At 31.6% G+C, this 14,809-nt stretch overlaps 1 protein-coding gene across 12 annotated transcripts in view; it reads left to right on the top strand.

The window, feature by feature from the left end:
• Positions 1-14,809, top strand: part of LOC123541329 (uncharacterized) — a 64,218-nt gene that overhangs the window by 40,020 nt on the left and 9,389 nt on the right. For 6 of the 12 annotated variants that reach the window (XM_053526663.1, XM_053526662.1, XM_053526672.1 and 3 more), the window contains 2 exons: positions 10,688-11,373; positions 14,470-14,681. In XM_053526663.1, coding sequence (XP_053382638.1) covers positions 10,688-11,373; positions 14,470-14,681 — 898 coding nt within the window. The other 6 variants (XM_053526666.1, XM_053526661.1, XM_053526670.1 and 3 more) reach the window with 6 other exon arrangements.

Genomic DNA, 14,809 nt, shown 5'->3' with positions numbered 1-14,809 from the left:
CTTCATGAAACTTGGAATGTTTGTCTGCATGAAATATTGCACAAAATTTTTATCTGGGTCATTTGGGGTCAAAAGCTAGGTCACCGGGTCAAATCAAAGAATAAGCTTGTTTACACCTTAGGGGGCACATTTTTTATTCTGTCTTCATAAAATTTGGTCAGAATGTTATCATGAAGTCTTGGTCACGTTGGGTCAACAACTAGGTCACTAGGTCAAATCATAGGAAAAGCTTGTATACATTGTAGAGGCCATGTTTTTGCTCCAAATTTCTTGAAACATTGTCAGAGTGTTTGTTTTCAAGAAATTTTGGACAAGTTCGAATCTGGGTCATGTGTGTAAAAAACTAGGTAACTAGGTAAAATCAAAGAAAATGCTTGTTTTCATTCAAGAGGCACGTTATTTGAAAATTGGTCAGAATATTTGTCTCCATGAAATCTCTAGGTAAAACATGTTTACACTGTTATGGTGTGTTACACAGGTGAGCGACTTAGGACCATCTTGGCCCTCTTGTTTTTTAACTGACCGATGGCAATATTGCATTTTTAGACCGGCAGTCAGATGCTTGGAATTACTTAAGACCCAGCTCACTATTAACTACTGGCATCTAAATATAACCAAGTACCATGCATTCATTAAACCTGACTTAAATTAATTTATAAACATTTTTAAGTGGGACATGTCAGACCTCCCATCAAATTTTATATTCAACATGTTCTTTCCAGTTTATATTTTCACAGGTAAAATTTTCTGATATGATTTAAGGGGTCATAAACTTTAGACTTTAATACAATCTGGTGTGGCCATGTATATTAATGATAAATTAGTTTAGAACACTGGACATTGCATCGGAGTCACCTTGATGTGTCTTTTGATAATAGATTTAAAAATATTTTAAGATGTTGAAGTTCACGAAGATAAATTTTTAAGAGGATAAAAGGATGTTGTAAGTTTAGTATACAACTAGTTTGTGATTTAATTGCACATCATTATTTTATGGGCTGAGGTTTTTAATTTCCTATTAGTGTATTAAAGCAAATTAATCATGATGTTGGGCAGTTAAGTCCCCTCCCCCAGCTAGTTTCTTGTTCATTCCTTTGGTTTTCATGCAGATATACTATAGAAGCCCGCCCACTTAGCTCAGTTTGTAAGAGCGTTGGTCTACAGATCTCGGGGTCGCAAGTTGGATCCTCGGGCGGGGCGTATGTTCTCCATGACTATTTGATAAACAACATTGTGTCTGAAATCATTAGTCCTCCACCTCTGATTCATGTGGGGAAGTTGGCAGTTACTTGCAGAGAACAGGTTTGTACTGGTACAGAATCCAGGAAAACTGGTTAGGTTAACTGCCCGTCGTTACATGACTGAAATACTGTTGAAAAACGGCGTTATACCCAAAACAAACAAACAGACTATTGTAGCCCATACACTGAATATTAAAATTCCAAGAGGTTTCTAATTTGATCCCTGTGTTAGGTGAGAATTGGGAGTTTGAGCCCTTTGTTAGGTGAAATGATGCTTGGGATCTATTAAGTTCCAATTGTATGGAGTGTTAAAACAGTCAGTGCTGTAATGTCTTTCTTAACTTAATGTATATTTTGACAAAACAAGAGAAGTTTAACATGTGGTTTGAAAATCAGCCACCCTACATGCTAAGTTTCATCGCAAAATACTGAAAAAAAAGTCTACCAATTTTATCATACCTACACTTTCACAGCAACTGTTTTACATTAGAACTGACAGGTCAGAGTAACTCATCAAAATGATTTTGGCCAGTGTACATCTGTTACACTGAAAGATCCTTGTTAGATAAAAATATACATTTTCACAAAATACATGATAGTATTACAGAGGGCCTCAAGGCATAAATGCAAGCTGACCAGTGTCTCGGATACATAAAAATGCTCTCGATTATAAAATTTAGCTAAGGGTATGTTTTAATGTCAGATTGTCTTTTCAGATAAAAAAAGGAGTGGTTTCAAAAGAGGAAAATAGAAAAATATAGAGGGAAATGAGAACCGATTTCCTTACAGTTTTGCTATCATAAAGTTAGTTTGTCGAGATACCTTTCTTAAAGAAAGATGGAAAGATTGGTTTAAACTTTATGTTGCAGAGAATAAAATGATTGTAATTGTGTTAAAAATTAATATAGCAAAAAATATGTTTCTTATAACTGTTTTGTTTTTGTTTGTTTTTTTCCATCAAATCTGTTAAAAAGAATTAAAGGTTCAGAAAAAAGGCAGACACGAATGATATTTCTTTGAAATTCCTTTGTTTGCTAAAAAACTACATTTCCCGTAATATTCTAAGCAGTCATGATAAAGCCGTAAGATTCAAACATCCAAAAAAAATCGGTTTCAAATATTTTCTGAGGAAGAAAAAGATATGGAGAAAAAAATCTGCAGCGAAAAGAGGAGAGACTATAAAACAAATAAACAAATTCCCAATTGGTGCCCCAAGGGTCAAAGTAGCTTGACCAATGTAAACCAAACACATGTTGATAGAGCAATTATTTTGTAGTCATTTTTGAGATAAAAACATTCACCATCTGCTATAATATTTTTCCTCTGACATGGGTTATGCAATTTTTATCCATGCAGGTCAAAAGGTTTTTCCTGCAGATAAAGAGGTTTTCGAAATTAAAGATGATTGACTTTCCAGTATTATCGGCAGATCAGAAGTAATTGTGGATAACTGGATTTTTCAGTGATGTTGAACATGGAGTCAACTCTTAATATGTGAGATAAAAATGGTAAAAGAAGTCCTGTACCTTTCATTTGCCCCATATACAACAATTTAATATGTGTTTGAAATTGCAAAAGCAACGTGTTTCTACAAACAAACAAAAAAATCTAAAAAAAAAAAAAACAACCATAATTGAAAAGAATGCACAAGTTACATTAAAAACCTAGTATCCTGTTTTATTCTTTATGGATCATAAAGATAATGTTTTGTAAAACGAACAAACCCAAGATTTTAATTTAAAAAAAGAGCAGTTTAACAATTTATCCGCTCATCGTTTTAAAAAAAAAAATGAATTGGATTTGTTTTCTCATCAAAATTATGTATTGTTTAATTTTCTTTTGTTATAATTTTTATACCAAACTGTAAATTTAATATAATTTATACATGTATACATATCTATGTGTATATATATATTGAAAAACACTTGATAGTAAAACAGGATCTGTTGTTAGGAAAATTAGTGTTAGGGATTATTTTATCATGGGGAGGTTTAGAACAAATAAAGCTATCTTTTGGTTCTAATGGCCAGTGTAATCTTCACACAAGTTCTGCTTAAAAGTTACGTCATCTTTATCAGTTGTTGAAAAACAGACCTAACAAATATAATTCAGAGTTATGTTATTTTGTAATACTCTTCAAACACAGTCATCAGTGTTTATTAGCCACATTTAAAAGTAGTTGTTGCAATATTTTTTTGCCCAAAGATCAGATCTGAAAATTTTATTTGATCATAAGATGGTAATCTCCCTAAATCTCCCGAGACCAGTGTCGTGATTTATACTTAACTTTATAAGCATTTTGGCTTTTGATAAATTCGGTAGATAAAACAGTTTAACCGGAAAATTCTATTTCTTATTTCTTTATTTGTCACTCTTGTTTCTGTGAAAGCAAGACTCGGAAGGGAAAGTTTAAACAAGAGCATTATATAAAATATGTAATGATTCATAATTAATCATGATTCATCGAGAAACTGGTAAAACTTGCACTCTAAACAACTGATAATTAGTCATATAATGGCAGTTATTTAGAGATGTCAAAACCGGTCTGTCTTCTTGCACTGGTAAAGTAGTTCTAATTCAAGAACTATTTTTGAAATCGGTATATCGCAGCTTTTTTTCCATGATGGAGCAATATTTACATGCTTGAAAAGCAAAACAAGTAATTAATTAATGCACATGCACAAACATTTCTATTTAAGAAAACAAATATTAACATATTTTGTTAAAAACTCATTGAATGATATTGCCATCTTATAAAAGATTATTGATCATAACTTTTAAAGAACAAACAAAACCAGCGCTTTCTAAACACTTTTACCGTGTAAATCTTTTATCTTTCTCAGATAATCCCACCTTGATTTTTATGCAAATCTGCGGAAGATAGAATCTTCCGAAGATAGTATTAGATATTTTTCCGGTCGATCTGCAGTTTTTCATTTTTCAACATTTATTAGGTGGAGTACCTTTAATAAAAAGTAATGGTCAAAGAAGACTAAAGTTGTAGGTCAGTTTGCACTCATCTTTGTAAAAATAGATAACAAAACACTTTAAGCTAATAAAGCCCTGGTCAGCCCTTGAGGATGCCTGGTTACCAAACTGTTTTACTGGACATTATCATAGTATCCTGTTTGTCCAATTGCATAATTGTGAAAATGGATCTTTGCAAAATGGTCTTGTGCAAACAGAATTTTGTGGCAGGGTAAATGTTTGCGTAAATACGTTGTTGAGCTTTTTAGCTTAGTTTTTCCACTCGCTGACTCAACAAAGGAATGTCCAGTTCTGATTGGCACGAGCATAATGATTTCTTTTTTTTTCGTTTTCGTACAGAAAAAATTACACAGTGTACACAATTGATGTAAAAACCTTTGAACAATGGTTTGATCTGGGCCAAATATTGTTTCACACTATTGTAAATATATAAAAAAAAATCTATTTTCTTCACAATAGAAGAGTTTAGATGAATGCAAACAAATGCAATGTCTAAAACATATTACAAAATAATATAGAGAGAAAAAAAGTATTTTTGATGTAATAATGGATGAGCAAAAAAAATAATTAAAAAATTGTAAATGTTATTCATAATTGTAATGTATAATTTATATTGGTCTTAGACTGTGATTTATTTAAGTTTCCTATTTTCATTTTTTCAAAATTCTGAAAAATATAATTTGTCCGGAATTTACGGCAGGAAAATTTAATGTTAAGGAATGTATTGATACAGAGAATCTTAGCATTAGCATTGATGTTTATTTTTGTTAACAGCATGATAGATTATTTAGGAAAAGTATTTCTGTAAACATCATTTTTATCAACATGTTTTATCAGATTGCTTGATGGGTTATACAAGTTAACATGGAATTTGTTGTTCTTGCAGCCGGATCAATTTTCTTGGAAAGAAAGATGAAAGAAAAAAACAAACCATATGTTTTTTTTTTTCTGGCAGTTTTGCCAGTTGATCGAAGCCAAAAAATATGGAAAAAATGTAAAAGCACAGATTTGATGGTCTGGAAAGGGGCCAGAATGATGTAGGAAATTAAGTGATCTAATGAATTATAATGTATGGATTAAACTTGATTCATTTTAAAAGGCTATGAAAACTATATTCGTAAAAGTATATAAAAACTTCTGTCAAAAATTTCACTAGTTGAGAGCCAGACAAGCTCATCAGCATATGCATAAAACCCTTCTCACTCTCAACTGAGGAAATATTAGTGCATGGCATGTTGAGTAACATTATTAGCAGTACTGTGAAAACATTATAATTCTTTCAGACTAATTTTTTAGGATTTGGCGGTTGATTTAAGTTGTGAAATGACATCCCATTGAACAAATTCATTTTTTGCTCAAAAGTTGAAAATATACAAATTGATATATTTCAACGAAACAGCCATTTTGGCTCCAAACTCGAAATTTTGTGCTTGTGAAATTATATGATTTCACCAGAACCGAATATGTAACTTTTTTTTACCTAAGTGCGCTTGAGGTCAGAAAGTGCATCAAAGTATTTTTTTGAAATCGGTATGATTTATCTAATTCTATACAAGGTATATCTTTAAAAAGATGGCGAAAGGATGATAAAAAGACATTAAGTTGTCACAAATTTGTTAAAAATCCTTTTGATTTCTTTTTTTAAATCGCCAGTGGCACTTTTATGGTGACATAATTACACATGTTAGTTCCTGATTGACTAATAAGATAATGTCGAAAACAAATAGATTGCAAAACTGACCACTTTTTTATAGCCTGGGAAAAAATAAAACATATGTCGCTTCTTTGAAAGCCCTTGAAAAGGTAGAGTGGGGGTATTTTATCTTTTTTTTAAAGGCTGATTATGTAAACATGACAGATAGGTGTCTACTGTCTTTTTTTTTCATTGTCGTACAAATAAACAGATGTAGAAGTCTCACGAAAAAATATTTAAAGAAATATCCCACACCTTTACATGTTTGATAAAAAAAAATTTTTTTTAATCATTATGCCGACAGTAAAATATATTACGTTCATAGTTTTATTAGAATTTCTTTTTAAAAAAAAGAATCATTTGCAAATTTATCACTAATATTTCAAAGATTTAAATAATTTCTAAAGTACCTGAAATTTAGCATTAATAGTTTGTATAAAGATTTAATATGATTCTGTTGAAAATAAACTATAAAAAAACAACAGAAAACAACAACAATTAAAAAGTTTTTTACTTCAAAACATGCATATTGAGATGGAAGAACAAAATTTGTTTGTAAAAATTAAACAGTCTGTTATAATTTATTATAATATAACAGAAATATAAATTATCAAAATTTTGGTGCAGATTTATTATTTGTAAAGCCCTTTGCAGTAACTTCCGGATAGCCAGAACTGAAAAGATCAAAAAAACATACAAATAAAAACAACTTTAAAATAATCACATTGTATAATATGATAAGAAAGATAATGAAAAAAATCCTGGAAGCCACACATAATTTATTATATCAAAGGTTCTTTATCAAAAATGGCATTTCCAAAAAAAAGCCAGCATGGGCATAACTGACAGACTTACAGACATGTAATATAAATGCCAATACACAATTAGGCCTCCTATTTGACACCTGTCAGCTAATTACTGTGCATATAATTATTGTGAAATTAACACCAGTCCTGTTAATCTCTAAACCAAAGTGAAGTTTTGTTTATAGTTTCTGGGAGTAAAAATGAAGAAGAAAGAAAGAAAGAGAAAGTCCACTTTTTGGATTGAACAACAGCGATAAATTAAAAAATGAATGATTTTAATTCATGAAAAATAGGCAGAAAACATCTTAACAATATCTTATATTAATTTTAGGTAAAGAAAAAATCAGTAAAACAGTCTTATAAAGACTTTCTTCTCCCTGTCATCTTTTTCTTGCTAAAGAACAAAAATTTAAATTACAAAAAAAAAACACAAGGGGACATAGTATACCTTTTGAGACATAACATTAGATTATGATATCACTGAATTGTTAGTTCATTAGTTTATGATAGATAAAATCTTTCGACTGGCTTTGTTATCATGAGAAAAAGTCGTTCAGCATCTTTTTACGCTTTTACGATTATGTACATGTCTGCACTCATCAGCGGGTGGCTATCAGCAAAAATTGAATAATTGTCTTAAATTATGTATCTATTATACCTATCATATCTCGTAAAAGGTTGACCCGTGTCATTTTTACGAGCATGTCAAAAAGAAAGGCCTACAAAATGATTACAGCAACAAATTAGTTAATCACATCTAAGATGTAGATAAATGCAAATTTTAAAGAGGATTTGTATGATAGGAATAGACCCGAAAAAGATTAGATAAATTTGTTAATTTACTTCACAATCAGATAATCTTAGTTCTAAAGGACAAAATCTTGGGATACATGTGTTTGAAAGCAAAGTGTGCATTTCAGAATTATGTCGAATAAAAGGTATGTTGTTTTAAAAAATATTTGTTTATAAGTGTGATAGATGTGTTTCAAAGATGTAATTGATTCTATGACTGTTTATTATTTGCAATAATTTTTACAATGATTTTAAGTTGCTTTCTTTTTATCACTTTTTGTTAGGAATATAAATGTAACACACATTAATTGATTACAGCTTATTGCAAATAATAAAAAAAAAAGCTGTCTTGTAAAGAAATGATAAATCTTTGCAAATAAAAGGACAACAGAAAACATTATTTTTGTCAGTTGAAATAATTCAATACTTAAAATGCAATGGAGACGCTCTGTAGTGATATAATGCAAGGGAGGTAACCTGTTCTTTACCATGTCCTTTATAATACAAGGGAAGTAACCAGTACAGACTAAATTGTATTTGTTGAATGATCAAAAGATTACTTACTTTTTACATGCTGGGATACAAGGATGTCCTATTGTTTTCTTGTCACTTCATCAGCTATGAGTGTTGAAAGTTTCATGATTTTTAAAAACCGACAATCCACTTTTGCATTGACGTTGTTGTATAGGATGTTTGATTCTGATCAAGGCATATTATCATCGAAAACAATAAAACAAATGGTCGTTTTGAAGTACAAGTTACTTGTTATTGATTATGATAAAAATCATTTGTTAATTTTGATATGCCAACAATTATCATATTCAACCGAAATAACACTTAAATGATCACTCGTAAGTACTTTCCACTTAAAACTATCTCTAAATATGTATTTGAAAAATTGAGATATCATAATAGGCCACCCCAGAGTTATTTTTTGGAAGTGTCTTTCTTATGTACGGCCTTTTTTACGGACAGTTAACAACATCAGTTTTGTGATTTGAGGATGTTGTACTAGGGGATTTTAAGATGAAATGGTACAAGAAAAGTTTAGTTATTGCTTTGAAATATGTTTTTGTGGAGATAAAAATGAGGCAGGGGGACCAATTTAACAACTTGCGCATCTGTTAATTAATGGCCTGCAATTGTTAAAAGCAATTAAAATTTCAACAATGTTAATGAGTTTAGATGTCTAAAATAGATTACTATGAAAAACAAAGACAATGAAATCTTGAGCTGCGCCTATTTCAAAAGCCGAAGAACGTGCAGAATCACACTTTTCAGGTACGCTAGAATTTAACAGTCTCATTTTAAGAGATTTTTTTCTCAAGAAAAAACGTGATTGAAATGTTTTGAGTGATATTTATGATACGGTATAAAGCATGATTGGCATGAAGAAGTTTTTAATAACGAGTATTGAATTTTATCTATTTTCAAATTTTCAGTTATTCTTGTGTTTTTAAATGTGTTTTATTTTTGTTAAAAATGGTGGGGTGTGGGGAATAGAGTAACATGATTTTTATTTCTTTTAGGATATCTGATTAAAATAATTTTCAAATTCAGGTTTCACGTCTATTGCAAATTCATCATAAAATATGATTTAAAAAATGTAACATATAAAATTAATTGGAGATTTTATTTAAACTGACAGTGCACAAACGGGATTAATTTTTTTCCCTTGTTTTTCAATTAAAGTATTTTTAATGGTATCGTCAATAAATCTTTTAAGGTTGATATAAGCCATTGTTCATTTTTTGCATTTGTGAAACATATTATTTATACTTGTACATTTTTCGGATTAAGTTTTATTACTTCAAATTCCATTCAATAAAGCGCTCTTTATGTTTTTTTATACCAGGATACAAAAGAACTTGACTCGCAAAAAAATATTTGCATTAGATCTTTTATTGCTGAGAGCAAATGAAGCATTTAATGTTTTTTTACGGCTACACAAAAATTCTTTTCATGGGAATAAAAAAAAAACAGCTTTTACAGGCAGAGGCATGAAATATACGACTTTACACTTTGTCGTATAAATTTAATACAACCTTTTATAGAAAAAAGTTATTACTTTAGCAAAACAAGTACTGTACTTTTAAGTGTGCGTAGAGGGTAAAAAAACAAGATAACGTATTCGGGTCAGTGTTTGATAAAAAAAATTGAAGTATTTGAAGTCCTGAGAGATAGGAGGGGTCATATTTTTTCTTGTATCCGTGTGTATGGAAAGTAGAAACATCGTAGTAAGTTTTTTTATTTGTTTTGGATATTGTGAAATGTTGAACTTTTAATAAATCCAGGGAGCATCTTAATAACTGGAGTGTTTTAGTGGAGGAGAAAGTGGATGGATGAAAACAATTTGATAAATTGACATTTTAATGCTCGAGTTAAATTTGATAACTTGTGTTGTTTAGAGGTAAATTCGGTTAAGTTTATTGATTAGTGATGGATTAAATACGGAAATTTAAAAAAATTATTTGATCAAATCTGAAAAAAAGGTTTTCAGACACTCTATTGATGTGCCTGGCTGTTCTTCTGTTTGCCTCTCTGTCTGAAAAAAGTGCTCAGAGTCTCCGAACTGAATGTTCATTTGTCTGTCTGGCTAAGGTTTGTGCTGAATTTTGAGGCAGTGGTGTTGTTTTTTTTAGGTTGTTCTGTTATGTTTTTTTCCCTATTTCTGAAAAAAATTCCTCATAATTTAAAAAAAAAAAAAAAATTTGTGCATATCCCAACCAATAAAACCCTTTCCAGATAATAAAGTAAACTGTACCATTTAAAACATGAGACAATGTGTTTTTAAACCATTTTCTTTTTTATTGTACCATATTTATGAAAAACACTTTCTATCACGACACAATTTTCCCCCTGTTTTAGTTGTTATGGCGCAATTTTCCCCTCCTTATACTAGGCCCACCACCATTCCCCTAAAGCTTAAAAAAAAACAACACTGTGAGTATAGTCATTTTACATGGGAGAAAACGTTTGATCAAGGCTTTAATCTAATTGCTTGTTAAGTATGTATCAAACAGGCATGTTTGAATCTTAGTACAGACATGCTGAAATTTTTGTATGTTGTTTTCAGAGTCAGCTGTGGTATGTTACATGACCAGGAAAGAAAATAGATTCGTAATATTGGCTTTTATTAATGTTTAAATATCCTTGTTTATCTTCAGGAGTGACGCTGTTTCTCCGCAAGCTGCAGATGTCATTGACAACGGGCTCAACACACATGACAGAGAAATAGGAAAAAAGTTTGAGAATAAGTTTACGCCAGAGAAACGTATGCAAAATGGTGACGATGATCTTGTGAGAAAACAGGGAAAAGAGGACATTGAAGCAGAAGCTTTACGAGAAAAATATCAGAACTATATTCGTTCCAATTCGTCTGATATTGAGAGTGACCCGGAAAGAGATGAGTTGAACTTGAGTAAGCAAGCCGAAGGCTATGATAAAAGAAATCGCAACTTTGGTTTTACGCAACATTTACCAAGCAATATCAATCCATACGCCTCGGCTTTCGGAGCTGAGGAAGCTAGGCTAAGGTTTAATTTGGAATCCGCTCAATTTAAAGAACGGTTAGGCTCGATTGGAATTTCACCATTTGGGGACGAGGCGATTCACAGACGTTACTCACTTCAGGAGACGGTTCCAGAGTCGAGCAAACTCACATCACAGAGTTCAAGTCCGCCATTGAGTCCGCGATCACAGTCTCTGCAGAGTTCACCTCTTCCATCTTACAATGGTCAAGGCCATGGTCCAAGATCGGTCCACGATTTGTCATTTGAAGAACAAGATTCCAACTCCTTCCTGCCACGTATAAAAGAGGGGCTTTTCTTTTGTCATCTCTGCAGTTTCTCAGGTAAGGGTTAAGAATGAAACACATACACGTAAATCATTGTTATTTATGTGGACTAATTTTTGCGGATTTAATACTTGTTTCCATGAAAGTATAATATAAAATCCCCAAGGATTTCATGAATGTGTCGACCCACGTAGTGAAATCCCCTCGAAAAAGTAAAATTTCTGTGCCTTCTGTCTGAATGTATGTTTTTTGTTTTCATTTCCATGTGAAATAGACATTTTGTTTAAAACCATGAAATGTAGTCCCCACAAAATTTAATGATTTTTCAGTATTTTAGTATATTGTACAAGTTTCTTGTTACTTGGATAGAAAACTACTTTTTGTTTGTATATGAATTGCATTCACAAAAATGAGTCCTCCATGAATTTTAGCACTGTATATATGAGCCGCGCCATGAGAAAACCGTAGTGCGTTTGTGACCAGAATGGATCCAGACCAGCCTGCGCATCCACCAGTATCCATGCTGTTCGCTAAGGGTTTCTTTAATTGTTATACGCTTTGAAAGTGAACAGCATGGGTCCTGACCAGACTGCGCGGATGCGCAGGCTGGTCTGGATCCATGCTGGTCGAAAATGCACTGTTGGTTTTCTCATAATTCACAAAGCTGACCTTGAGCATAAGTTTTCTACATTAAGTGTAAAATGAGCTTTAAATATCTACATTTAATGTAAAATGACTTTTTCTACATTTCAAGTAAAATTCCTTTTTCCAAATTCAATATAAAAAGGCTAAATTGTTTGCGAGGCAGTTTTAATATGAGTAATAGCATAAAGTATACCAAGGTTTTCATGGTCAACATATGTTAGAAAAATAATGTCAAAAGCTAAAGTGGACAGTGGTCATTAGTTTTAGGTTTGTATTTTCTGTCAGGGAAAGTGGTAAAATGACCAGATAGTAATGAAACTGACCTGAATCTGGTGGTCATTTTGACAAAAAACTTGCTACAATGCCCTCAGAATGTTACAAAAATAATGGATATTTACACTTGTGTGACATTTAACAAATAACTATTGTACTACAGTAACCATTAAAAATTTTGTCACAAAAGTACCTTTGATACAGACGACAAAAAAAAATCAGTGTTTTTACTCATTCTGTTAAAGTTTTAAAGGTAATGCAAAAAATTTATAAATGTTTGAGAATTATGTATATATTAATGCCATTGTTAAACTAGAATTCCTAATTCTTTCTCTCATTTTACATAATCACAATCGGAAATATTTCGGCTGACTCTACAATAAAGCGCAGATATGAAAAAAATAATGGACTCCATGGTGCAAGGATATAAAATTATATTTTAAGACCAGTCACAAAACTTTAGCATCTGATTGGTTAATTCTGAGAACAGATTTGAAATTGACCAATGGCAAGCCTGAATGTTGAGACTGGTCTTTAAACTGAATTTTATGATCTCAGAACGAGTGCCAATTTTTTCTCTGGATAAAAAGACAGGATAAAAATTGTACATGTTTTCAAAATAATGCCAAAAGCAGAAATTGACTTGAGTTTTATTTTGTCTTTTGAAAAATGCCTAATTAGGTTTTCTTTTTTTACATGTTTCTCTTTCCTTTTGATCATAGTTTCAAGAGGCTTTCACATATGTTGAGACTTTCTGCTTCGATTAGATATTTGTTACTTTCTAAAGATATATCCTTTTTATGAATAGCTTTTAAATTCCCCAAGTTACCAGGCAGAAAATACTAAATTGCTGAAAATGCAAGTTTGGCATTTTGAACAGTGACCATCAGTAAGCAAGACTTAACTAAAACATGTTCAAGAGTATGAACTCAGTCTTAAGTAGAAAAGTAGAAGTAGAGAAGTAGGGATGAGGCAAAAAGGTTGGAGGTAGTTTGATAAGAAGGAAAGAGGTCAGGCCGCTGAAATTGATTTTCTGGTTTGATTTATAGTTTTTACATTAAAAAGCTTGACTTTTTGTTTTGACTTAAGCAAACAGGTTATAAACCACGTGAATTATTGACCCTTGGTATATAAGAGGCTTTTTTGATGTCTTTTTATAGGGGAAAAAATGGTCTAGGTTATCAGTTTCGGACAGTTTAATAGTGGGTCTAAAATGTGGAGCTTAGTTTGGGGAATTGTTTTGAAGATTATATTATAGAAAAATGGGATTATGTATTTTCGAATATGGTGTTTCCTGCGACTAATATGGTAACATTCTCGTATTTTAATATTATACTTGTATTTTATGGGAATTCTAAGTGACCTGTTCACTAATTGGATGAGAGTTCTTAGTGACTGGTTCACAGATTGGATGGAAATTCTTAAATTGACTGGGTCACATATTGGGTATGGAAGTTTGATTGGAATATAAAATAAGTAGTCAGACTTGAGAAATAGGAGCTATCACCTAGCTTAATATAAAAAGTATTTGTTTTTTTATTGTTGGTCAAACATTATTCAATCATCAGACTTTCAAAATCTCGATTTTTCATACGCGTATACTTCTAAATTTCAGTTGAACTTTTACATTTTTATATAGGGGATGAAAGAAATGATAAAAAGGTATTTGGAATAATTCATGCATCTTGCTTCTAAATTTACATCAGTATTTTTGAAATTATCTTTTACGCTAATGATTGTCAGCATGAAGTATTCAGAAAATTTATGGCAGCATGTTTTTTTTTAAAGTGAGTGCACACCTTATTATATAAACGGTAAAGAATTCCAATTTTCAGGATTTTCTGTCTAGGGAAGTTCTTGAAACAAACTTGAATTTAAAAATTCCACTTAACGCTGATTACCATCCCAGATTTCTCCTTCCACAGTTTAAGGTTGCAAAGTGACCATAAGTTGTGTATGTGCGACTTAAAACTCAACAAAACTAAACTAAACCTTTTGTGGATATGACAGTAAGAGGTAGATTAAACACAAAACTGTACATTTTGAACGTTATATAGTATATTGTCTACTTTGTAATTATAAATGAGTGTACACTTTGTATGAATTTGCCCACAGTTTGCAGGGATGGCAAGAGTAGATTTTGATTAACACATTAGTGTAAACTTCAATGTTCAACACGGTAATTGTATATGAACGAACACTTCAATCACATAATATGGCAACATTGTTTTGCAGGTACTACACAAGGAGACTTTGACCAACACATGACTGTACATTTTGAACATATATGCCCGCATTGTGACTACAAGTCGAGAACTGAGGGACGTTTGAAGAGACACATCAAAGATTTTCATACGGAAGATCCCGACGGAGGATACAATAGAACGATGCCAGGAAGGCCAAAAGTATTCCGTTGTAAACAGTGCGAATATTCCACCACTGACAAGGTTTGTACACTTCCTCTGGCAATTGAAGTCTTTGGTAAAATTATGTTTTCATTTCATTTTGTTTTAATACTGTTTTTCAACTATTTGTTTACCGATGGTTTGTTATCTCTTAAGATTCCATGCAAATT

Source organism: Mercenaria mercenaria, chromosome 16, assembly GCF_021730395.1.
Source record: "Mercenaria mercenaria strain notata chromosome 16, MADL_Memer_1, whole genome shotgun sequence".
NCBI lineage: Eukaryota > Metazoa > Mollusca > Bivalvia > Venerida > Veneridae > Mercenaria > Mercenaria mercenaria.
The sequence above is the reverse complement of the archived record's forward strand: the minus strand, read 5'-3'. Positions and strand labels throughout refer to the sequence as shown.